At 32.7% G+C, this 26,212-nt stretch overlaps 1 protein-coding gene across 4 annotated transcripts in view; it reads left to right on the top strand.

Moving 5' to 3' along the window:
• LOC127702509 (E3 ubiquitin-protein ligase rnf213-alpha-like) overlaps nucleotides 1–26,212 on the top strand; it is a 333,395-nt gene that overhangs the window by 151,940 nt on the left and 155,243 nt on the right. For all 4 annotated transcript variants that reach the window (XM_052206722.1, XM_052206719.1, XM_052206721.1 and 1 more), the window contains 7 exons: nucleotides 6,519–6,702; nucleotides 9,351–9,412; nucleotides 9,753–10,053; nucleotides 13,584–13,685; nucleotides 16,539–16,631; nucleotides 19,939–20,125; nucleotides 24,636–24,923. In XM_052206722.1, the coding sequence (XP_052062682.1) occupies nucleotides 6,519–6,702; nucleotides 9,351–9,412; nucleotides 9,753–10,053; nucleotides 13,584–13,685; nucleotides 16,539–16,631; nucleotides 19,939–20,125; nucleotides 24,636–24,923 (1,217 nt within the window). The remainder of the gene's footprint in view (nucleotides 1–6,518; nucleotides 6,703–9,350; nucleotides 9,413–9,752; nucleotides 10,054–13,583; nucleotides 13,686–16,538; nucleotides 16,632–19,938; nucleotides 20,126–24,635; nucleotides 24,924–26,212) is intronic.

Genomic DNA, 26,212 nt, shown 5'->3' on the forward strand with positions numbered 1-26,212 from the left:
AGCTTGAATGTTGTGTCCATACTTGCCCCAACAGTTCAGGGTTCGACCTCTGCGATCCTATCAAGCTGCGCACAGCGGAGCATTTTATTACAGTTTGTTCTTATGTTATCATGTTACACCACTGTCCCAGGTTATGGGGAGGGTTAATTAAGAGCTCATAAACATGTTTAACCGTACCACATTTTTTGTGAGCCTGTCCCAAGTCAGGAGCCCTTTATAACTTGAAAAATTGCAAATTTGTTTGTTTCCACGCTCTAACTTAAGTTTGCCTCATCCAAATTTTATGAAAGTCATACACAATGCTAAGAACCAAAACTTGCATACAGAGTTCGAATTTGGGCAGGGAGTCACTCACTTTTCTACAGTTATACCCCTTTTTAACTTGGAAAATTGCCAAGCTTGAGCAGGGGCATTCATGTCCTAAGACACTTCCTTCTTTTATTAGTAAATTGTTCTGTTATGAATTAGTCCGTTAGTTTTCTCGTTTGAATTGTTTTACATTTTTCATGTCTGGTCTTTTTAAACTGACTATATGGTATGGGTTTTTCTTATTGTTGAAGGCCGTATGGTTGTCTATAATTGGATACATTTACTTCATTGGAACTCTGGTGGATAGTTGTCTCATTGGCAATCATACCACATCTCCTTACTTTTTATATTTTTATAGTGAAAAAGTTTTTGTCAATCCTGCAATGAAAGTCATAGAATGCGAGTGATAGGGATAACTATCTGGTGGCGGCATAAACTATTGGTATATAGCTTTCTTTTTTAGAGGGTAGAAGACCTGGATGCTTCATAAAGTTGAGAATGGAAATTGGGAATGTGTCAAAGAGACAAAAACCAGACCAAAGAGCAGAAAACAGCTCAAGGCCACCAATGGGTCTTCGACACAGCGAGAAAATCCCACACCTGAAGGCGGGCTTCAGCTGGCCCCTAAACAAAAATGTGTACTAGTTAAGTGAAAATGGATACCTATTATACAGATGCCTTATTTTACAAAGTTTCTGTCAGTCATATGTCCATTGTCCTTGACCTCATTTTCATGGTTCAAAGACTGCTTAATAAAAATGTTTAGTTTTTCTATGAATTTCTTACTTATAGGATAACTATATTTAAGATGGGTTTCATAGGATAACTATATTTAAGATGGGTTTCTTGCAAGGTCTACATGTTCATCAGACAAGGTTCACCTGACTGCGACCTCATTTCATGGATCATCTGCCCCATAGTTGGTCATCAGGTTCATAAAGCGTCAATCTCTTGACCTGGAAGATCGAGGGATGCTGATAGATGTGTCTCACTGTAGTCTGCATGAAGAGTGGACCCTAGTGAACACATTGAACCCAAAAGTGCTGAGATCAGAGTGAATCTGATCTAAGTATGGTAGTCTAAAGAATGGCATTTCCACCCCAAATCTGGAATTTGCTGATTTTTCCCGATTTTTGGCTTCATCTGGACCTGCAACCGGAAGTAGTCATTCCCTAAGCGTATTTCAATAATAAGCACAAACAGTAGTAATATGCCCGCGAGTTGACACTATTTTTGGAAGTTTTATGCCTATGTACTGTGTGTCTCAGACACCGAAGGGAAGCCTACTCCTACTCCCCCTAGAAAAACCACTTTTATCTGATTTCAATTCATGAGGTTCGTATTTGGGGTCAAACTGCACCTTAAACCTGAGAAACATGACAATAAATAGCCTTAGGTTGAGGGAACATTTGTCAACATAGAATTACATACCATACAGTTGACTTCTAAAAGTATGGAGAGCCATTGGAGCCAAAAACTATATTCTGGGTTGAGGCTGTAATATTACGGCCACCGCATTGTAAGGGTTAATATTGAAAATTTGACTTGACTGTGCAATCCCTTGTCCATTTTATGTTTGTAGTATTATAATAGTTACACAGATGTTGGAGTAATATGAGTATTTATTTTTCTCACCAGACCATTGGTACATCTTATTACAGAAATCTCCCTAAAATGAAATGAAAATGAGTACTGAAATCAGCATTTTATAGTGACAAAGTACATACAAAATGATTATAAAGATTACAGCCATTTGGGTTTCTGGTCCAATGCGCCAAAAAAAATGGTCAACAGTTGAATGGTTCTGCATACATAGTTCCACCATTTTACTTATTTACAGTGAACAATTTACAAAAATAAATTTTTTAAAAGTACAAAATGTAATATTAAAAAACCTATCAATTATTGTATAAGTATTTCTTAATGAATTGACAAATAAAAATGATTTGTAGTTTTCTGCAGAAATTTAGAGAGAAAACTGACATATTAAGATTAAAACTTCCAAGAACTTTTTAGATAAAATATATATGAAGAAAGAAAAATAGCTTGAGACGAGATTAGAATAAAACATTAAGTTTAATATAAAATACTTAGCTTGTATACATTTGACTTTGTAGTGCTTCTTGCCTCTTGTCACATGATATGACTTGAATCCAGTATTTTGTTTATTTGAATAAGAAAAAGTTAAAAACTGATATTTTTATACGACCGCAAAAAAATTTTGTGGTCGTATATTGGTATGACGTTGGCGTCGTTGTCGTCGTCGTCGTCCGAAGACACATTGGTTTTCGCACTCTAACTTTAGTTTAAGTGAATGGATCTTTTTGAAATTTGACCATAAGGTTAAATACCACATAAGGAAGGTTGGGATTGATTTTGGGGGTTATGGTACCAACAGTTAAGGAATAAGGGGCCAAAAATAAGCATTTTCTAGTTTCCAGACAATAACTGTGGAACGGTGTATGGATCTCTCTGAAATTATACTACAAGTTTCCATACCACAAAGGGATGGTTAGGATTTGCTTTGGGGGGTTATGGCTCAAACCGTTTAGGAATTAGGGGCAAAAAAGGGGGAAAAACAAGGTTGTCCTGGTTAATGGACAAATACTTTAGTACAAAACATAATTTAAAGCAGTGTAAGGGAGATAAATCAAATACATCATTGAAATTATCTCCCTTACACTGCTTTTAAATTATGTATAAAGTAATGGTTAATGAACAATAAAGATAATTTAAAACAGTGTAAGGGAGGTAATCCAAATACAACGTTTTGGTTACTTCCCTTACACTGCTTTTAAATTATGTTTAAAGAAATGCATATTTATAAAGGAAGACCAGTAAAAATATCTGCAAATGCTGCATCTTTTTTTTTTACAAAAAAATCCATATGAAAAATTTGACACTATATTTTTAATTCTATTATAAAATAGATTAAGTTAGCACTATGGTAAATTTAAATGGGTAATTATGGTTGCCAACTCCATTGGAAATTTGAATTGAGATTATGACCATATCTTGAGGGAAAGAATTTTTTGGGGGAAAAAAGGGGGGGGGGGGGGGGGGGGGATAAAAAGAAATTGTGGGGGGTCAATTTTTTCTCATTTCAGATTTCAGAAATTAAAAAGAATTATTCTTCAAATATTATTTTTTTTCAAATTTCAAATATTGAAAAATTTCAAGAAGTAATCTTTAATTGCACAGTATCGCGCATTAGATTTGTAAAATCTTTGATCACATTTATTTATTTGTTATGCCGAATCTAACAGTGTATTTAGATTTTTAATTTTGGGTCCAGTTTTCAAATTGGTCTACATTAAGGTCCAAAGGGTCCAAAATTAAACTTTGTTTGATTTTAGCAAAATTTGAATATATAAGGTTCTTTGATATGCTGAATCTAAACATGTATTTAGATTTTTGATTTTTGGCCCAGTTTTCAAGTTGGTCCAAATTGGGGTCCAAAATTAAACTTTGTTTGATTTCAACAAAAATTGAATATATGGGGTTCTTTGATATGCTGAATCTAACCATGTATTTAGATTTTTTATTTGTGGACCCCGTTATCAAATTGGTTCATATTGAGGTCAAAAGGGTCCAAAATTAAACTTTGTTTGATTTCATCTAAAATTGAATTATTGGGGTTCTTTGATATTGCAAATCTAACCGTGTATTTAGATTTTAAATTTTGGGTCCTGTTTTTTTAAATTGATCTACATTAAGGTCCAAAGGGTCTAAAATTAAACTTAGTTTGATTTTTACAAAAATTGAATTCTTGTGGTTCTTTGATATGCTGAATCTAAACATGTGTTTAGATTTTTGATTATGGGCCCAGTTTTCAAGTTGGTCCAAGATAGGGTCCAGTATATAAACTTTGTTTGATTTCAACAAAAATTGAATACATGGGGTTCTTTGATATGCCGAATCTAAACATGTATTTAGATTTTTGATTATGGGCCCAGTTTTCAAGTTGGTCCAAATTGGGGTCCAAAATTAAACTTTGTTTGATTTCAACAAAAATTGAATATATGAGGTTCTTGATATGCTGAATCTAACCATGTATTTAGATTTTTTATTTGTGGGCCCCGCTATCAAATTGGTTCATATTGAGGTCAAAAGGGTCCAAAATTAAACTTTGTTTGATTTCATCAAAAATTGAATTATTGGGGTTCTTTGATATGCCAAATCTAACCGTGTTTTTAGATTTTAATTTTGGTCCTGTTTTTTAAATTGGTCTTCATTGAGGTCCAAAGGGTCCAAAATTAAACTTAGTTTGATTTTAACAAAAATTGAATTGTTGGGTTTCTTTGATATGCTGAATCTAAACATGTGTTTAGATTTTTAATTATGGGCCCAGTTTTCAAGTTGGTCCAAGTTGGGGTCCAAAAGTAAACTTTTTTTGATTTCAACAAAAATTGAATATATGGGGTTCTTTGATATGCTGAATCTAACCATGAATTTAGATTTTTTATTTGTGGGCCCCGCTATCAAATTGGTTCATATTGAGGTCAAAAGGGTCCAAAATTAAACTTTGTTTGATTTCATCAAAAATTGAATTATTGGGTTCTTTGATATTCCAAATCTAACCTTGTATTTAGATTTTTAGTTTTAAGTCCGGTTTTTTAAATTGGTCTACATTAAGGTCCAAAGGGTCCAAAATTAAACTTAGTTTGATTTTAGCAAAAATTGAATTCTTGGGGTTCTTTGATATGCTGAATCTAAACATGTGTTTAGATTTTTGATTATGGGCCCAGTTTTCAAGTTTGTCCAAGTTGGGGTCCAAAATTAAACTTTGTTTGATTTTAACAAAAATTGAATATATGGGGTTCTTTGATATGCTGAATCTTACCATGTATTTTGATTTTGGACATTGGACCATAATAGGTAAATGAAAAAAATTCAAGTTCTTAGACCACATTCTTTCTGTGTCAGAAACCTATGCTGTGTCAAATTTTTAATAACAATCCAAATTCAGAGCTGTATCAAGCTTGAATGTTGTGTCCATACTTGCCCCAACTGTTCAGGGTTCGACCTCTGCGGTCGTATCAAGCTGCACCCCAGCGAAGCATTTTATTATAAACTTATTTAATAGAAATTTTTATCATGAATGCACAGTGAGTAGTCATATTGTGCTGTTACACCACTGTCCCATGTTAGGGAGGTATTAGTTATCACAGACATGTTTAACTCTGCCTTATAGACAACTTTCGAATTCGTGCACTTTCGTGTTAATTTCTTATGTCACATGTCATATTGCTTATGTTATTATGTCACTGTAAGAACTGATTGTTCGATAACATTGCTTACTCCAATTGACCTCAGGTCAACTGGTGTAACTCATTCATTAAAAAACAACTTGAGATTGGTGAAGTGTATGTGTGCCTGTCCTGAAGTCAATGAGGCCTCTAAATCATTGGTTGTCATTTGGTTGCTGTCTATCGTAACTGTTTTTCCTTCATTTTTATGCCCCCTCCGTAGCATCTATCTTTCTGTCTGTCCGGTTTTGTTAGCACTGTCAAACCTGTGACATTAAGATTGCAGATTAGCCAGACAAAACAATCCTACGTTCCTTTGTCTACATCTTTGGCTGTGCCACAATCTAGATACAGTCTAAGGTTAAAGTTTTTCAGTCATCAATACTTTGTCAAACCCCAATGGAATTTTACATAAATTGGACAGAAGTTTTTTATGTTTAATTTTTTTAGACATCAATTATTTTGTCAAACCTCCATAGAAATATAGGGGAGCTTCGGTGGCCGATTGATTGTGAGTTCTAATCCCTCAAGTAGTATGTGTGCTTGATCTTAATTGACTACGGTTATCAGTTTTCCAACTAAAGTCTGAAACAATTTTTTGAAAATGTGTTTTTTTCATTTTTCAGTAATTTACTGATAGATGGAATTATGTGTTTTTGTAATTAACATTTACAGATTCTGGTATTAAATTGTGCTGACTTGATAAATTTGTAAATCTTCATGGATTGCTATGAGACTTTGCATCTGTAGAAATGTAAGTGACTTGAAAAAAAAAATTATGTATTTATCTGATAAATTGTATACTTATTACAGTCACACATTACACTTTTACACTAACAGCAGCAATTGCATGGAGGACACAAGAGTTCAGTGGAACCCTTTACAATTTTTGTCTTTTTGTGTTGACAATGTATGAGAAGTCTGATAAAAATTTTAATCGTACAACCTTTTATGTTACAGAACAGATGAAGAAATAGTGGCAAAGCTGACACCGTACTTTGATGTGGATTACTTTTTACCGAGGACTTTGATAGGATCACTCAATCTTGACATGCTCATTCCTGTTGTTGAAGCTACTAACAATATCTCTCCTGATATAATCCTAGCATCAATGTATTATTATTTGAGATCTAGTAATAACTATGTAAGTTATATTTTTGTAAATGATATAACTGCAAATTCTGTGTTTTTTAAAGCATTTTCTTTATGGTCATCGTGTAAATGTCATTTTGTTTACATGAAATAGAGTGTAAAAAAAAATTGTGTAAAATTATGTGTTTGCTTGACTTTGTGTTGAAAATTAAGTTAATTTGATTAAGCATTCCTCAAACACAATATTTAAATGGAAGTTAAATAGTTAATCCTTTACTTAGAAATTTTGATCTGCTAAAGGTTACGTAACTGACTTCATTTTCAAACACAGTGATACAAAAAATTCAGCGCCCTCTAACGGCTAATTTCGATCTGTCTTTTTACCAAAGCGTACCAAAACAGCCCTTCATTACTGGCTTTATGACTGAGGATTTGACAAGAAGTACCTCTTTAACAAATTGCAAAACTATTAGCAGCATAATTTCTGTTGAAAAAGTAACTGAAATACAAAAACTTATCTCATGTTAATCCTGCTGTTAGGAATTTTATTCAAGACATCATTGATGTTCAATGTAAACAAAGAAATGCCATCTACAGGTAATATTTTTTTAGTCCCCTACCGACGAAGTCGAAGCGGACTTTATTTTTGCACTCCGTCTGTCTCTCTGTCTGTCCATCTGTCAGTCCGGCAAATCAATTTTCCACACTTTTTTTCTTCGTGCTTGAAGAGATTGATTTGATATTTGGTGTAATGTTTTATCATGACAAGTTACAAATCAATTTCGAATTTTGTTCCGGTTTGATGATTTTGTGCAGAGTTATGACCTTGGACTTAGAAAATTCACTCAAATAATCAGTTTTCCGCATTTTTTTCGTCATGCTTGAAGATATTGATTTGATAATTGGTATATAGTTTAATCATGACAAGTTACAGATCAAGTTTGAATTTTGTTTCGGTCTGATGATTTTGTGCAGAGTAATGGTCCTTGGACTTAGAAAATTTACTTTAAAAATCAGTTTTCTACACTTTTTTTGTCATGCTTGAAGATATTGACTTGATATTTGTTATATAGTTTACACCATGACAAGTTATAGATCAAGTTAGCATTTTGTTCAAAAACAATGAATTTTTAACCGGTAGGGGACTATGTATTGCCATGCAATACTCTCAGAATGCTTGTTTATATTATTTTGTATTATTTAATTAAAAATATTTATAGGTTTCATAACGAGTGAGAATTGGATATCGCTTGGTATCAACTCGAGTTATTTAATTTCAATATAATAATAAACGAGCCTGTGGCGAGTTTATTATTACTTTTTAAAATAAATAACGAGAGTTGATATCAAGTGGCGATATCCAATTCTCAAGAGTTGTTAAACCTATTTCTTTTATGATCAACACTCTTATTGTGTTGAATTGAAAATTCGTTGATCTAGTCTTTTGCACATAACAGTATGGTGTCATATTTCCTTTTCCGGCAGCAATCTTTAACATCAGACATTTGAAAACTTTTTGGATGCTTCAGAATGTAATAAAAGTTGACAAAAAGAAGATTTCCAGGTGAAAAGTGTGAGTCTTTTGTATATTATTGGAGAAATCACATATGTTTGTTGCCATGGACGAAATGTACATCGTCTTAATCTTCGAAAGTTATCAATGACCTTTTGAATAGCCAAAGGAAATATCATAATATCGTCTCATGATGCTAGATAAGCCAATCAAATTAACGTAGTTTTTGTATCACTTTCCTATCACACTCCGTGCAGTGTGATACGAGATATATCATTCCATGCAAGAAATAGATAACAGACCACAACCATAAGAGAAAATTTTTTATACCTGAAATGACAAAAATACCATATCGGCTTACAAATATTCTTCATGCATCAGATAAGGATACAAAAAATCTGCCTTATTAGATGAGTTTCCCCAGAGAACTCTTTTTGTTAGCTATAACATCGTATGATGAATTAGCCATGTAAGCACAAGATTCATTTTATTACGTACACATACAAAATTCAAAATATTGATCCTCATATCATTGTTTAGATTCTTTTTGGTAATCAGATATAGAAATTTGTGGGAAATTGTATGACTTACAATATGGCAGCATCCGTCAACAGGGTAATGTGCAAGTGCAGCTGTTAGTCCGAGGACACAGTTATCGTCCTTTGATTTTCGTTGTCTACAAATATAGTCCCTAGTGTGGACAGTGTATAACTTGCAAATTTATTTCTTTATATTGTATACATGAAATATTAAGTAAGCGGATGAAATTACATGTTGAAAAAATTTGGGTGCTGAATCTTTATGTTAAGTAGTGATTTGGTCCAGTTAAAAAAGGTCAAAAACTAGTATGTCTGAAGCTGTCAAACTGAATTTTAGACCCCCTTAACATAGAATTGTCAATATTTTGAGTTAGAGCTGGTAGACTTTTCTATAATTTTGATATTATTTGTCCCAATAGTAGTACACTACACTGTAAAAATCTTTTTGAGATAGAGCAGGTGCGATTTTTTTTTATTTGAATTTATTGTCTAAAAGAAATGCATTATGAAATAACTGTGTTCTCGGGCCTGTTGCAAAAAAAAGTTAACTACTTTGCATTCATTTGATTTTCTTACTGTTACTTAAGATGTTGTCCTCATGTGAAACTCATCCAATGTATGAATAAAAGGAAACATTCTGTTTTTTAGGAACTGATTAAGAAAATTATTCACCATGTGACTGTGAAAACTTTGAATAAGGAGCTTGATCTGTAAGTTCAGAGTGAGCTGTTTTTATATAGATTATTATTTATATTTTACAACTTCCTGGTATCTTTTATTAGATTTGTTTTGAATTTTCATGCTTGACTGAATCCAAAACGTTTCATAATTTTTTCTGTAATGTGAGTTTTTATGTTAAAAACTTCAATATAAAAAAATGCATATGTTTTCCAAACTTATGTTTTATTGTTAGTTCGTAGTGTGACCATTCTTTACATAAGACATAGATCAAGTTTGGTTATTTAGGCCATTCAGCAAGCTATTTGATTCTGGGAGGTAGACTTAATAGTTAAAAAAGTTCATTTTTCTATTTGAATGTAACCACTTCAGATCTGACCATGGATTTGTCACTGCATACAGAACATACAGAATTGCAGCTGATCTGCTTGTAGAAAGTTTAAAACTTTGTTATACATATAAAGTTATTCATATGCCTGCTATAGAAGTGTTCCTTATAAGTTTGGATGCATATGATAAAATACAGAGCAATCTAGACCCAAGCAGAAATGTCTTTACACAGTTTAATATTACAAAAGATGTCCATTGGAAGAAGTTTGAAGACTGCAAAGGAAGAATAATTGATTTGCTGGAAAATGAAGACTTCTGTAATAAAGAATTAGAATTCTTAAAGGTACAATTAATACAAAGTTTAAATAATTATAAATGTTCTTAAAATATAAAATTTTGACACCAAGAGATTTTTTTAAAATTCAACAAGTAACAAAAACACAGACCAGACGTGGTAGGGTATTTATAACTCACCATAAAAAAAAAATAAGTACAGATCTGAGAGTACTCACAGTTACTTACAGCTAGTTCAAAGCCACTGTAACAACTCATAAAAAATCATGTATCTAATAATAGATTTAGTGTAAAGACGTCATTAAAGTCGGAGAAAAACATGACCTTGTGCAATGCCAAAATAATTCTAATTATGCTTATTTTGACAAAATTGAATTAAATAAAATGATATTTCACAATCCTGCTTTTATAAATGTTTGAAACAAAAAAACTCTTTTTAGCTCACCTGGCCAAATTGGCCAAGTGAGCTTTTCTCATCACTTGTTGTCCGTTCTCCGTCATCGTCGTCCATTAACTTTTACAAAAAGCTTCTCTGAAACTACGGGGCCAAATTTAACCAAACTTGGCCACAATCATCATTAGGGTATCTAGTTTAAAACATGTGTTTATCAGGTTGAGATCTGTCCACCCTGAAATTTTCATACAAATCAGACATCCCGTTGTTGGGTTGCTGCCCTTGAATTGTTAATTTTAAGGAAATTTTGCAGTTTTTGGTTATTATCTTGAATATTATTATAGATAGAAATAAACTGTAACACGATAATGTTCAGCAAAGTAAGATCTACAAATAAGTCACATGACCAAAATTGTCAATTGACCCCTTAAGGAGTTATTGCCCTTATAGTCAATTTTTAACAATTTTTCGTAAATTTTTGTAATCTTTTACAAAAATCTTCTCTGAAACTACTGAGACAAATTTTACCAAACTTGGAAGTAATCATCATTAGGTTATCTAGTTTAAAAAATGTGTCCGATGACCCAGCCTGCCAACCAACATGGCCGACATGGCTAAAAATAGAATATAGGGGTAAAATGCAGTTTTTGGCTTATATCTCTGAAACTAAAGCATTTAGAGCAAATCTGATGTTGGGTAAAAATGTTTATCAGGTTTATATCTACCTGCCATGAAATTTGCATACAAATCAGACAACCCGTTGTTGGGTTGCTGCCCCTGAATTGGTAACTTTAAGGAAATTTTGCAGTTTTTATACCCCAGTCAAAATTTTGCAGGACGTATTATGGTATACAAATGTCGTCTGTCCGTCTGTCTGTCCGGCGTAAACATGTCGCACCGTAACTTGAGAACGACTTATCCAAATTTCATGAAACTTAACATAGTTGTTTCTTATGATGGTCAAACGATCTGTATACTTTTTGGTGAAAATAAGATTAAAACTTTTTGAGTTACGGGACTTAGTAACTAAAACAGGTGTGTGTTTTTTTTCACATGTCGCGCCGTATCTCAAAAACAATTTATGATTATTGCTTTAAACTTTACACACTTCTTAGTTATATTAATCTTAAGATCTGTATACTTTTTGGTGATGATACAAAATTTTATTTTAGAGATATTGAGTATTTTGTTAAAAAAGGGGGAGGGGTTTTTCACATGTCGCGCCATATCTCAAAAACGATTTATGATTATTGCTTAAAATTTTACACACTTCTTAGTTATATTAATCTTAATATCTGTATACTTTTGGGTGATCATTAAAAATTTTATTTTAGAGATATTGAGTATTTTCTTAAAAAAGGGGGAGGGGTTTTTCACATGTTGCGCCGTATCTCAAAAACGATTTATGATTATTGCTTAAAATTTTACACACTTCTTAGTTATATTAATCTAAAGATCTGTATACTTTTTGGTTTTGATTCAAAATTTTATTTTTGAGATATTGATTTTATTTTTTTTTTAAAAGGGGGGTTTTCACATGTCGCGCCGTATCTCAAAAATGATTTATGATTATTGCTTAAAATTTTACTCACTTCTAAGTTATATTAATCTAAAGATCTGTATACTTTTTGGTTTTGATTCAAAATTTTATTTTAGAGATATTGAGTTTTTTGTAAAAAAAAAGGGGGTTTTCGCATGTCAGGCCGTATGTCAGAAACTATTTATGATTATTGCATAAAAATTCACACACAAGACGACGGGTGTATCATGTGCTCATGGCGCAGCTGTTTATTGGTTATTATCTTAAATATTATTATAGATAGAGATAAACTGTAAACAGCAATAATGTTCAGCAAAGTACGATCTACAAATAAGTTAGTATGACCAAAATTGTCAATTGACCCCTTAAGGAGTTATTGGCCTTTATAGTCAATTTTTCGTAAATTTTTGTAATCTTTTACAAAAATCTTCTCCACATAATCTACTGGGCCAAATAGAATTAAACTTAGCCACAATTTTCAATAGGGTATCGTAAGACTAAAATAGGATGACCTGCTTTTAATTTAACTACTGGGCCAAATTAAACCAAACTTGGCCTCAATCATTATTAGGGTATCTAATACTATTTATTATGATTTTAACCTTATTTTACATGATTTCCAAAAACACAGTAGATACAGGTGAGCGACACAGGCTCTTGAGAGCCAATAGTTTTGATTTTTTGGTCAACTTCGTAGCTAATGCCCCTTTAATTGTCACAATAATTAATTGCCACAATAAGACCTTTCTAGTGCACCAAAGGTTTTGTCTGTGAGGGGCCTTTCCTGCTACCATCATATCATTATTTGCTAGATAGAAAATTGCATTGTAAGTGTTCTTATGTGTACAGTTCTTGTCAGATGGTTATGAAATTTATATCAAAGGTTTGTATCAGCAATGTCTCTGACATGTTGGAAAATCAGTGCCCATCAATTACGTTTAAAAGAGTTATTCTCCTTGGAAATATTAATTATATGTAAAATTGCATTGTAAGTGCTCTCAAGCCTACATATTTCTAAGAAATTTATAAAAAGTTTAAAAGAAAAAAATTAATTTCTTTTTTCCTTAGACAGGTAAAATATATGCAACATGGGGGACATTGAAACTCTGTTCTTTTATTTGTTGGATAATTCAAAAGTTCATACAACAGTTCTGATTACCACTCATTAAACAGACAGCAACCAACTACAATCATTTAAATACAGGCTCCTGAGTTGGGACAGGCACGATGAGCATGTGGTAGGGTTAGACATGTTTGGGAGTGCTGAACCCTCCCCTAACCTAGGACAGTGGTGTAACATCACACCATAAGAACATAAGATCAAACTTTTAAAACCAGATGGTAAGGGCTTGACTCATCAGATTGGCACCAAGCACATACAACAACTAAGAGTTTAATTCCTTTACTACTCATCAGCAAAACAAAATTAAATTCTTTAAGCAGTTATTGTTAAGATAGAATTTAATACTGATAGTTTTTGCTATTCTTCATCCTTGCCAGGCACATTTATTGTGGCAATAATGAATTGGAAACTATTAAATAAGTTGATTTGGCCTAAGAAAGAATTTACACATTGATTTTTACCTTCAAGAGACAGTCTTTAGATACCTGTTTGTAATCATATGTTTTTTTTTTCTTATTTCAGCGTTGGAATTCAGCATTTAAATTGAAAGTTCCAAATGGCAAAATAAAAAGTTCTTACACAACAGCCTTGGAGAATTCATTACTAGAAATACTGCAAATCAAGGTTTTTTATTATTCTAATAAAATCATAGTTCATGAAAATCAGCAGTTTTATATTACTGTATAGCAGGTTGTTTTCACGGGTATAAAATTTCGCAATTGAGGGGCAACAAAGTATATGAAATTTTTTTGTGGTTTTTATTTTGGCAGATTCTAATTCCCAATTAAATATTTTGGTGGATATTGAAATATTTGCAGTTAAAAAGTTGTACCGAAACAACATCTGATACAAAAATTTAATAACACTTTTCACTTTTAGATATTTGGATGATATATTGGCTCTCAATAATGACGACTTCAGTATGTACACTAAAGAGATTTATCCTGCTGAACTGACTTTTAATAAAGCTAATACTAACACTGCCCTTTCCTGGATCTTGATATCTTTATCTTTAACAGGAAGCTTAATACCAAAATTTACAATAAAGAGATGATTTTTTTCATTTCCCATTGTTAATTATCCATTTTTAGATGGTGACATTCCCTTGTCACCATCTTATTGTGTTTATATATCTCAACTTGTTCGATTCACTCATGTATGTAACAACATATTTGATTTTAACGAAAGAAATCGCTGTATTACAGAAAAATTATTACACCAGGGTTTTCAATATCACAAACTTGTCAAAACATTTACTAAATTTTATCATGGACATTATTCGTAAATATAAATCAATGTGTAGACATCTTATATGTTCAGGTATTTCATATCCAATATTTTATGGTAATATTCTGTACAAAGCACAAAAATGTCGTCATTCACCTCAAAAGCTAACCAAACCTTTTAACAGACTTATGCAGAAGGAATATATCGATATAGTTACGATACTGTTGTCAGGTCATTAAAGATGGCATTTTTTGGAATTAATATTGATTCACTCATAGGGTCTTTGCATTGGAAATAAACCCATTTATTCTAAAACCAGTTGTTGGCATGATACGGGTTATGTTCTTCTCATATATTTTATGAAGGTATGATACTAAACCCCTAACAGGAGGGATTGTGCTTGATTTTCATATGATTAAGACATAATCTTTCAATCAGTTTAATTGAGGTCTGGAGCTGGCATGTCAGTAACTGCTTGTAGTCCTATGTTAATTTATGTATCATTGTCATTTTGCTTAGTTTCTTCTGTTATCTGTTCTAACATCGAACTCGGACTTCCTTTAAACTGAGTTTAAATGTGCAAATTGCTATGTGTTTGTTTATTCTACATTTGCTAGAGGTATAGGGGGATGGTTGAGATCTCAGAAAACATGTTTAACCCCGCCACATTTTTAGTGTGACGTCCATTTTCTCTGAACTAGTACACATTTTTATTTAGGGGCCAGCTGAAGCCTGCCTCCGGGTGTGGGATTATATCGCTGTGTTGAAGACCCATTGGTGTCCTTGGGCTGTTTTCTGCTGTTTGGTCGGGTTGTTGTCTCTTTGACACATTTCCTGTTTCGATTCTCAATTTCACTTTGATGTACTTTCTGGAGTGACCTACAACTCGGATATTATTTGACACTAATTAATAAGGGTTTTCACAGTTTATAAAATGCACATATGCACAAATCCCTTCGGCATTAATGTTGTTAAAACTAACATATACAGATATTGACCTACTGGCCTGGAAAAATAGATCATTCATAAACACTTTAGTTATTAGTAAAAACCAAACATATGCATTAATCTTTAGCATAATTTATTTTTGCGATTTATATTTATCCACCAAAATAAGCAAAAATAATCACCCTTTGAAAATAACCCAATATGCAGTATATGTAAGAACTTCAAGCGAATAATTTATTAATTTTAAATACAATATACATGTGTTACATTATGATGTAAAGTTAATATAATGTTATGCTGTTTGAAAATGAATGATATTTGTAAGTAAAATTAGATTATGTTCACCAGGTAAAACAGTAAAAGTTCTAAATAAGACATCTAAAGGTCACGGGCTCTCCTCTTTAAAACAAATTCTGACTACTCAATTCAATAAATATAAATGGTGTACTTTCTTGCTCTGATGTTTGTGACTGTACCTACTAATAGCTGTCATATATCAGATTAGGAAATACAGTGAAAGACACATTGTAGTGAACTCAGTGCCCTTTTTAGGAGGATGGAGGAGATATAAAGAGGACAATCAACACCACAAGTCAAGGATAACAGACAACACAATGGCCAAAATGAAAAATGACAAAAAGACAAGTTCACAAAACACTACAATGGAACTTCAGATTGAGTAACGCAAACCCAACTAAAAAGGGGGAATGAACTTTCCAGATGGGTAAAAAGATCCTAATCCATTGTCGTGCCCATGTTGTTGCTCTTGGCAAATTGGTACAAAAGTTTCTAAATATAAAAAAGAATAGAAAAACAATTAAATTATCTCTCTTAATGTTAATTATCAAATTAATATTAAAATATACAAGGTTAGAAAGTATCAGTATAACTAAAAATCATAAAAAGGATAGAAGAAATTTTCTAAAACCAAAATATTGGACAGTTTAACAGACAACACCAACTAACTCCTTCAATAGAATAAAAGGACAAACAAAGACAGAAAACAACAGAAAACACATGATCTAGTTACCTAGACTTAGTAATAGCAGGTTAAACAAGTTTATATGCACAACAACCTCCCCCTTCTTTATATAATCTAGACTGTACCTCATAAAAGTAAAACAAAACATCAAAAAATTGTATACATCATTTAAAGTGGAAAAAGCAGTAAACTAATAATGAGTCCTTCAAAGTGTAGAAATAAACAGTTGCTCAGGTTTAGAAGAGATGATTTAAGACAATCTTAAGAAAGTTTCAACAATTCTTATATCAAATATGTCATCAATGAACATATATTTGCAGGGTTCATTTGAGAAGTTGATAGAGATTTACTGTGAACACACTCAGTCATTTGATGGAATAGTGCAAGAGATTCTTACCAAAGTTGCTTTAAAAGTAAGTAAAAGTTTTAAGTGACACCAACAGTGTCTGAAGAAGAGCCAAAATTATAGTGCCAGTGATTTCACTAACTTTTTGTGTACAGCATTTATTTTCATCAGGGGTTTCACTCTCCCCATTTGTGCTCTGTGAGCTATTACCAACACTTGGTAACTGGTGTTGTAAGTTCATAAAGTCTTTGAACTATTGGAATAATTTTAACCTAACTTAGCCTGAATGTCTAAGGGTATTTAGTATAAAATTCATATAACAAACCAGCATGACCATTGTGGCTAAAACCAGAATATAAGTTTAAATTGTTTATTGATCTCAAAACCATAATAGAAGGTGAACAGGTGCATAATAATATTTACATTGAAATCAGTGACATCATCTTTGTGTCCCTTTAATATCATATTTTCATTTGCCTACCAAATCAATTACGTTGTTTTTTTTCAAAAGGACACATAACAATAGTTTAACTACCATGGAAACTGTGGCCTTCTGTTTGTCTGTTCATCCTTCGTCTCACTTTTGTGTCTGCATCAACTCCTAAACCACCCACTGGACAGAATTTTTTTAAAACTATCATAGAATCTTAGTCATATATAAATGTACTTTGCGCAGCCTATTTTATGACTTCATATAAATATTTTGGTTTACCATGAACTTTGTCATATCTGCTCACTATAGAACACAATTTTATCCTTTTCTCTAAAACCCTGTCTATTTATCTGATATTCATTATTTTGTGTCTACATTTGGTCTGTTCATTGGTTGATACCTCTGCAGGTGGACTATCAGTCCAAGAGGGTATCATCAGCTCAGTAGTCAGTACTTCAGTACTTACATGATATATAACAAACCTTTCTTAAATTGTCCGTTTATAAATTTTTAAAATATGAAGCAATTAAGGTTACAACTCCCTCAGGCAAAGTTGACCTAGGGTTGATTTGGCTATTGTTTGTAGTTTTTTTTTGTCATATAGCTCTTCAACAGTTATGGTTCTCATATATCCTTGACTTTCAAACAAGGGTCCTGAAACAGTCATATTTGCTAGTCATGACCTAAGGCTAAACTGAAAGCTATTTGTCCTAAATGGCAGATTGGGATTTAGGACAATTTTTTTTTCACAGAAATAATTTTGGTCATTTCATTGAGATCTGGTTTCTTTATCGGCATTTTGCACTTTTTTTTTTTGTAATCCCTTTCCTGTAATAAAGCTGCCACTCCAGTAAAGTATGATAATCCTGAGGCTCCAGGAAATATTGGTTATTAATGATCGCTAATCACTTTTTACCTGTGTTTTTAATTCACACCTGACAGTGATCACCAGCTCAGAACTAATAGTACAAAAAAATTCAATTCCATGACAAGGTTCTTCATTATTCAATTACTTTTCAGCAAAGACAATCGTCAATTCTGATTTAAAAATTAAGACTTGATTTAATTCATGTAGAAAAAAAGGAATTTCTCATGAGACAAACATGTGCTTTATTTACTTTGTAATATGCATGCCTGAAATTGTCTCCAGATTAGACACTAAATCTTAAAATGCAAAATGATTTCATGCTGAATTAAATGAGTGCAACTATTAATAATAATTCTGTTATATTCAAACACTTTTTAAGTTAATAAAATAAAAAATCCTGTGATTTCCTATTAATTTGATAAACAGAATGAATCCCGGAAATCAATCCGGAATTTCTTGTCTTCAAAATCGAAAGAAACGTTAGCGATGTTTGAGGAATTTACCATTTTGGGTCATTTAAAAATCATTTTAATTTTAAACTGTTGCATTCCATTAACTGATCTTGAGCGTTTTTAGAAAAACTGTCAGAAAATTAATGAAGTAAATGCGATGAAAAAAATTGTTGATGCTATGAATCTAGTGTGAATAATTTCGATATTTTAAAAAAAGGGCCACAACTTTTAAGTCATCTCAAAATGACTGAAATCATGTTAAAAATTTCCGGATCCTTGCTTTCAAATATACTAGAACAAACCCGCGACATGGCGGATCTGTGACTGAATTAAAGTACCTATGCCTTATTTTTAGTATTCGTATTGTCATCTAATAAAGTCATGCTGATTGTAAGGTGCACAGTTTTCTCTGCTTTCAAAATCTTTCTGTTTTCTTACTTCAATAAACTTACTATAAACTAAATTTAATTTTTAAACTAATCAACCAAATTAATAGTGGTATTGAGGTGGAAGAAAACAGACTTGTTAAATAGTATACTATAATGTAACACAGATATAAAACAGTTACTGGAAGAATTCCAGGTTCTCCTGGTAGAGGAGAGATTTACAGAAGGTAACAGGTATTTACATCCAGAAACTACATGCAACATATACTATTGGTATCAGATTCGACCCGAACTTGTTAATTATTGGTAATATTAATTATGTGGAAAACAAAAGAGCCTGGAATGGTGTAATTTTTAAACAACATCAATGTCCTATATTACTTATATATAAAGTTGAATTCTTTGATTCGCCGTTTTTATGCCATGCTGGCTAACAAATTGGATATCGTTATTTTAGTATTATAGATTTGCTTTGAATGTTCCTGATGAAGGTAAATCCAGAGAAGCACTTCAGATGCATTAGATTTATAAAGTGTTGTTTTCATTTTTTTGGAGAGTGTCAATTGTTGAAGATGCACATATACCTAGTTAAGTAACACAGGCCCTTTAGAGCCTCTAGTTTATATGAGTTATACTTTGGGTTTCAGTTAGCAAATCATGGAATTTGCCATTGTTTATCTAGGGCTACTATTTTTGTATCTGCTCCTCCTACATCCTTAATTAGAATTTATTGACTTTTTTGTAAATCTTAACCATATAAATACATTTTGTACCTCCTAATTGTTTATGATCTTAATTTTTTGCTTTATCTTGGTTAGGGGTAATCAGTGTATCTGCAACTTTGAACATTGTGCAACTCCTATTTTGATTATTTATCTAAATAATTTTTGGGCATTCCTATAGCAAATCATGGACTATGCAATGGGAGGGGGCCAAAATTTATGAGCTTTGCCCACAGTTCCAAATTAGGTTTTTGACCCAGATTTCTGGGTTCAATGAACATGGAAATATAAAAGTGTGAGTGAGGCATTATGTCCTATTAACACATATTTCTGTTACATGTATTGTAAGTCTAAATTTGTGCTTTTTTTTAAAATCCTAATGAAAAATAGCATCTTGATATGTCAATCAAAGTTTAGGTAGCTCTTTCAATTATTTAGGATTTTAAATGAATTAACCAAAAAAGTACAAATACGAGACCAGATTGTAGTTATTTTTATTATTTGTTTTTAAAGGCAGTGAACGAATGTGACAAATTTGAATGGAGAACTGAAAAAGATGAACGCTGCATCATACGTCTAGGAGAACTTTTATCTAATGTTTTTGAAAAGAGCTGGGATGTAAAAAAGCTGGATGACCCTCATGAAGTTTTTGGACATGCTCTCTCATGGAGGCCATTTCCTACATATATGGAGATGTATCGTAAGTTATATTGAATTAATGTGTGCTGAAATGACATTATCATTTAATGGCATATCTACCAGTGTCAGGGGAGATAATAACTAGCATTTTTTAGCTCACCTGACCTGAAAGGTCAAGTGAGCTTTTCTCATCACTTTGCGTCCGTCGTCCGTCGTCCTGCGTCCGTCGTCCGTCGTCCGTCGTCCGTCGTCCGTAAACTTTTACAAAAATCTTCTCCTCTGAAACTACTGGGCCAAATTTAACCAAACTTGGCCACAATCATCATTGGGGTATCTAGTTTTAAAAATGTGTGGCGTGACCCGGTCAACCAACCAAGATGGCCGCCACGGCTAAAAATAGAACATAGGGGTAAAATGCAGTTTTTAGCTTATAACTCAAAAACCAAAGCATTAAGAGCAAATCTGACATGGAGTAAAATTGTTCATCAGGTCAAGATCTATCTGCCCTGAAATTTTCAGATGAATCGGACAACCCGTTATTGGGTTGCTGCCCCTGAATTGGTAATTTTAAGGAAATTTTGCTGTTTTTGGTTATTATCTTGAATATTATTATAGATAGAGATAAACTGTAAACAGCAATAATGTTCAGCAAAGTAAGATTTACAAATAAGTCAATATAACCGAAATGGTCAGTTGACCCCTTTAGGAGTAATTGCCCTTTATAGTCAATTTTTAACCATTTTTCGTAAATCTTAGTAATCTTTTACAAAAATCTTCTCCTCTGAAACAACTGGGCCAAATTAAACCAAACTTGGCCACAATCATCATTGGGGTATCTAGTTTAAAAAATGTGTGGCGTGACCCGGCCAACCAACCAAGATGGCCGCCACAGCTAAAAATAAAACATAGGGGTAAAATTCAGTTTTTGGCTTATAACTCAAAAACCAAAGCATTTAGAGCAAATCTGACATGAAGTAAAATTGTTTATCAGGTCAAGATCTATCTGCCCTGAAATTTTCAGATGAATCGAACAACCTGTTGTTGGGTTGCTGCCCCTGAATTGGTAATTTTAAGGAAATTTTGCTGTTTTTGGTTATTATCTTGAATATTATTATAGATAGAGATAAACTGTAAACAGCAATAATGTTCAGCAAAGTAAGATTAACAAATAAGTCAACATGACTGAAATGGTCAGTTGACCCCTTTAGGAGTTATTGCCCTTTATAGTCAATTTTTAACAATTTTTCGTAAATCTTAGTAATCTTTTACAAAAATCTTCTCCTCTGAAACTCCGTGGCCAAATTATACCAAACTTGGCCACAATCATCATTTGGTTATCTAGTTTTAAAAATGTGTGGCGTGACCTGGTCAACCAACCAAGATGGCCGCCACGGCTAAAAATAGAACATAGGGGTAAAATTCAGTTTTTGGCTTTTAACTCAAAAACCAAAGCATTTAAAGCAAATCTGACATGAAGTAAAATTGTTTATCAGGTCAAGATCTATCTGCCCTGAAATTTTCAGATGAATCGGACAACCCGTTATTGGGTTGCTGCCCCTGAATTGGTAATTTTAAGGAAATTTTGCTGTTTTTGGTTATTATCTTGAATATTATTATAGATAGAGATAAACTGTAAACAGCAATAATGTTCAGCAAAGTAAGATTTACAAATAAGTCAATATAACCGAAATGGTCAGTTGACCCCTTTAGGAGTAATTGCCCTTTATAGTCAATTTTTAACCATTTTTCGTAAATCTTAGTAATCTTTTACAAAAATCTTCTCCTCTGAAACAACTGGGCCAAATTAAACCAAACTTGGCCACAATCATCATTTGGTTATCTAGTTTTGAAAATGTGTGGCGTGACCTGGTCAACCAACCAAGATGGCCGCCACGGCTAAAAATAGAACATAGGGGTAAAATTCAGTTTTTGGCTTTTAACTCAAAAACCAAAGCATTTAAAGCAAATCTGACATGAAGTAAAATTGTTTATCAGGTCAAGATCTATCTGCCCTGAAATTTTCAGATGAATCGGACAACCCGTTGTTGGGTTGCTGCCCCTGAATTGGTAATTTTAAGGTGATTTTGCTGTTTTTGGTTATTATCTTGAATATTATTATAGATAGAGATAAACTGTAAAAAACAATAAATGTCGGCAAAGTAAGATCTACAAATAAGTCAACATGACCGAAATTGTCAGTTGACCCCTTTAGGAGTTATTGCCCTTTATAGTCAATTTTTAACCATTTTTTCGTAAATCTTAGTAATCTTTTACAAAAATCTTCTCCTCTGAAACTACTGGGCCAAGTTAATTATAGATAGAGATAATTGTAAGCAGGAAAAATGTTCAGTAAATTAAGATGTACAAACACATCACCATCACCAAAACACAATTTTGTCATGAATCCATCTGCGTCCTTTGTTTAATATTCACATAGACCAAGGTGAGCGACACAGGCTCTTTAGAGCCTTTAGTATTTATGTTAGGTCACAAATTTCATGAAGTATGACATTAAAAATTTGCCACAATGAATGAATCTTTGTTTTTGGCATGTAACATCATATACTAAATTGAATATTACAACATCACTCCTTCTCATACTTTTCTTGGTTTGATAAGCTTAATAATCCAAGATTTTGGTACCATGACAGATACTTTTGTAAATGATTGTTTTTGTTTGATGTTTGATTGTACAACATATCTGTGTTTTTTAAAAAAGACAATGTTGGAACCATTAAATTCTCAAAAAAGCTGCTCAACATATGCTATTATTACTTAATGTCAGCATAGAATTATTATAATAGCCATGATTACATGACAATGGCTTTTGTACATTCAGTGTTATTCAATATAGACAATGATATTTGATGCCACATAATAATACAAAAAAAAAATTTATAATTTTCAGGTCACCAGGCCCAAAAGGGTATTGTAAGCTTTTATCTTTTAAATTACATTCATTGTTTGTGGTCCATCATTTGCTGTAAACTTTTTTAAAAACCTTCCCTTGAGAACCTCTAATTTGACCAAACTTTAAAAATAAGATGTGGTATGATTGCCAATGAGACAACTCTCCACCAGAGACCAAATGACATAGAAGTTTACAACTATAGGTCACTGTACAGTCTTCAACAATGAGCAAAACCTATACCGCATAAAAAGCTATAAAAAGCCAAAATGACAAATGTAAAACAATTCCAACGAGAAAACTAACAGCCTGATTTATGTACGAAACAATGAACGAAAAACAAGTATGATATACAGCAACAATGACGACTATTGAATTACAGGCTCCTGACTTGGGACAGGCACATACAAAATGTGGCAGGGTTAAAAAAGTTTGTTGGTGTTGGTAACCTTTTAGAATAAGTTTATTTAAAGGATCGACAAGTTTACATGGATCATATCTAAATTTCTGGGCTCGGTAAACAACATCTCCCTAAAAATTAGGATGTGCTATAACTTTGAAATAAGTTTTCTACAGGTACAGCCAAACTTGCAAACCAAATCTTTGTATTTATGGAAGAATTTAGTAAAGGTTTTAAGAAATTTGTGGTAAAGAAATCCCTGACTTAATAATTTACCAGTAATACACAAATTACGTTCATTGAAATCCTAAACATCACAACAGACATGGGCATAGCAAACGGGTTATGATATATAAACACTGTAAGTAGTGCCTTAGGAACATCACTGTCAAAAAAAGGAAAATTAACAATAGGGAATGAAAAATTGTCCCTTTTGTCCTAAATTTTTGTGTTGAGCTTCCTGTGTAAAACTCTGTTTTATCTAAAAAGAATCTTCTTGAACAGTAATGTAAGATGACCATGGTCATCAATCTATTATGGGATCGATTCCTAAAATATGTTAATATTGGTAAAAAAAAAAGATTAAATCAAATGAAAAAATTAGTGTTAATTGTCTTTATAAGACCTCCCTAGATATCCATATGTTTTGTCCCTGGAGACATGCTTTACCCCCCTAGATATCATTAACTGTTAAGTAGCTTAAAAACTGTTCATATCCCCACCTCTTACCATATATATTCTTTATCCTCACTACATGACGTTTCAGTAAATCACAGCTTTTTGTCTCAATACAACAAAGTTAAAAAGCGAGACTTAGGCGTGCTGTTTCAGGCAACGGCGTCAGCAACTATGTATTAGTTTGTAATTAGGTTAGTTTATGGGGAAGCAATAGTGGTAGGTCCATTAAATTTTAAATTTGTATGCAGTTGTATTAGAATTGGCACATCTCATTTCCGTAGAGATTATTTGGCCACTCCCCCTCAGTCATGGTTTATTGAAACTTTTGCTTAGTTTACATGGATTAGGTCAGTTTAAGGGGAATCTTTGGTGGTAGGTCAACTATATTTTGTATGCAGATATATTAGTATTGGCTTATGTATTTGTTGAGCCTTATCTGTATTAGAATGACTTCTAAAGATGAAGGGGATACATTAGTTTTAGTCTAATAAAACAGTTCTACCTAGTTGAATTTGCATCAAATATTCAATTTAAGATTAGGAAAACACTAATTAGGCACTTGATTTGGCTATATCTTTATTTCAGGTAATAAGCCCAAGGCATTAGGTGAAGAATGTCAGAAAATGTTGAAGAAGTTTGTAGAAATCATACAGGATTTTGTTCAGAGATTATTACAGGGGACTATTTTAATCAAAACATTGAGAAAACTTATAGAAAATCATGAAAACTTTCAAAAAGTGATTATCGCAATGAAACTCAACAATGTTGAAGTCATCATGAATACACTAATCATCAGATCCAAAGAATTACAGGCCTTTGATCAAACTTACCAAATTGTACAAGAATTTACTCTTGTCAGTATTCACTGCAAAGGTAAGTTAAATTTCCTTCTTGGCTATTAAAGTAATTTCATCTTGTAGTGGAAATTGGGGATGTCACAAAATGTTTTCAAATATAGGTAACAGTACAGCGTACATCAATGAACAAAACCGATGCTGTACAGTGCGCTTACAAAGACCAGACATGGCTAAATTTTAAACAATTCAAATGAAAAAACAACAACCTAGGTTCTCTTTACTTTGCCCCGTTCCATAGTTCAATAATCAATTTAGTGGAACCTCCTTGTTTAAAACTTGGTTGGCAAAGTGGAAAACTCTTAAGTTTATGGTATTTGTCAGCCTCTGTAATTTCCCATTTTTTATGGGCCCGCCGAAGCGAAGGGGGCATTAAGTTTGTCCGTTTGTCCGTACGTACGTCCGTACGTCCCAAAATTGGTTTCCGTTCTCTAACTTAAGTTTGCCTCAACCAAATATTATGAAACTTATACACAATGCATATTACCACAATACACAGATCAAGTTTGAATTTTGATGGCGTCACTTTTACTGTTCTAGAGTTATACCCCTTTACAAATGAAAAAATTGCTAAATTTTTCATTTTTTTTCTAAAAATATCAATGATGTCATTGTTCAAGTAATTTTTTAAATTGGAGTTATCTTCCTTTGTCCATGATTATAGTTGAATCAACTACAATCAATGCTTTATACAATGCAATGTTCAATTTTGCCTTCCACCGATAAAACACAGATCAAGTTGAATTTGGGTAGTGTCACTTTAACCATTATTGACTTATGCCCCTTTATAAATGGAAAAATTGCAAAATTTTTAGTTTCCGTTCTGTAACTTAAGTTTGCCCCAACCAAACATGAAACCTATACACAATACTTATTACCACAAAACTAAGATCAAGTACAAATTTGGGTAGCGTCACTTTTATTGCTCTTGAGTTATGTCCCTTTATAATGTTGTATGCAAGCGAGGGCATCATCTGTGTCCATGGGGACACATTCTCCATTTATTTAATCCATTTCTAGCTCTGATGAGTCAGACTCAGTTGATTCAAAATCTGTCATCTTTGAAGTCCCCTCAAAGTAAAAATATCATAAATTACCCTGGTGTGTAAAACTTTGGAAGAAAACAAAAACATCTTTAGTTCAAAATTTTGATTCAAATATTCTACTTTTTAATTTGCATGAACATGAGTTTCCTTAATTATACCCCACGCAACAAGTTGCGGAGGGTATAATGTTTTTGACCCGTCCGTCCGTCTGTCCGTCAGTCCGTCTGTCCGTCAGTCCGTCAGTCCTGTTTCTTGTCATCGC

Source organism: Mytilus californianus, unplaced genomic scaffold (assembly GCF_021869535.1).
Source record: "Mytilus californianus isolate M0D057914Y unplaced genomic scaffold, xbMytCali1.0.p SCAF_5, whole genome shotgun sequence".
Lineage (NCBI taxonomy): Eukaryota > Metazoa > Mollusca > Bivalvia > Mytilida > Mytilidae > Mytilus > Mytilus californianus.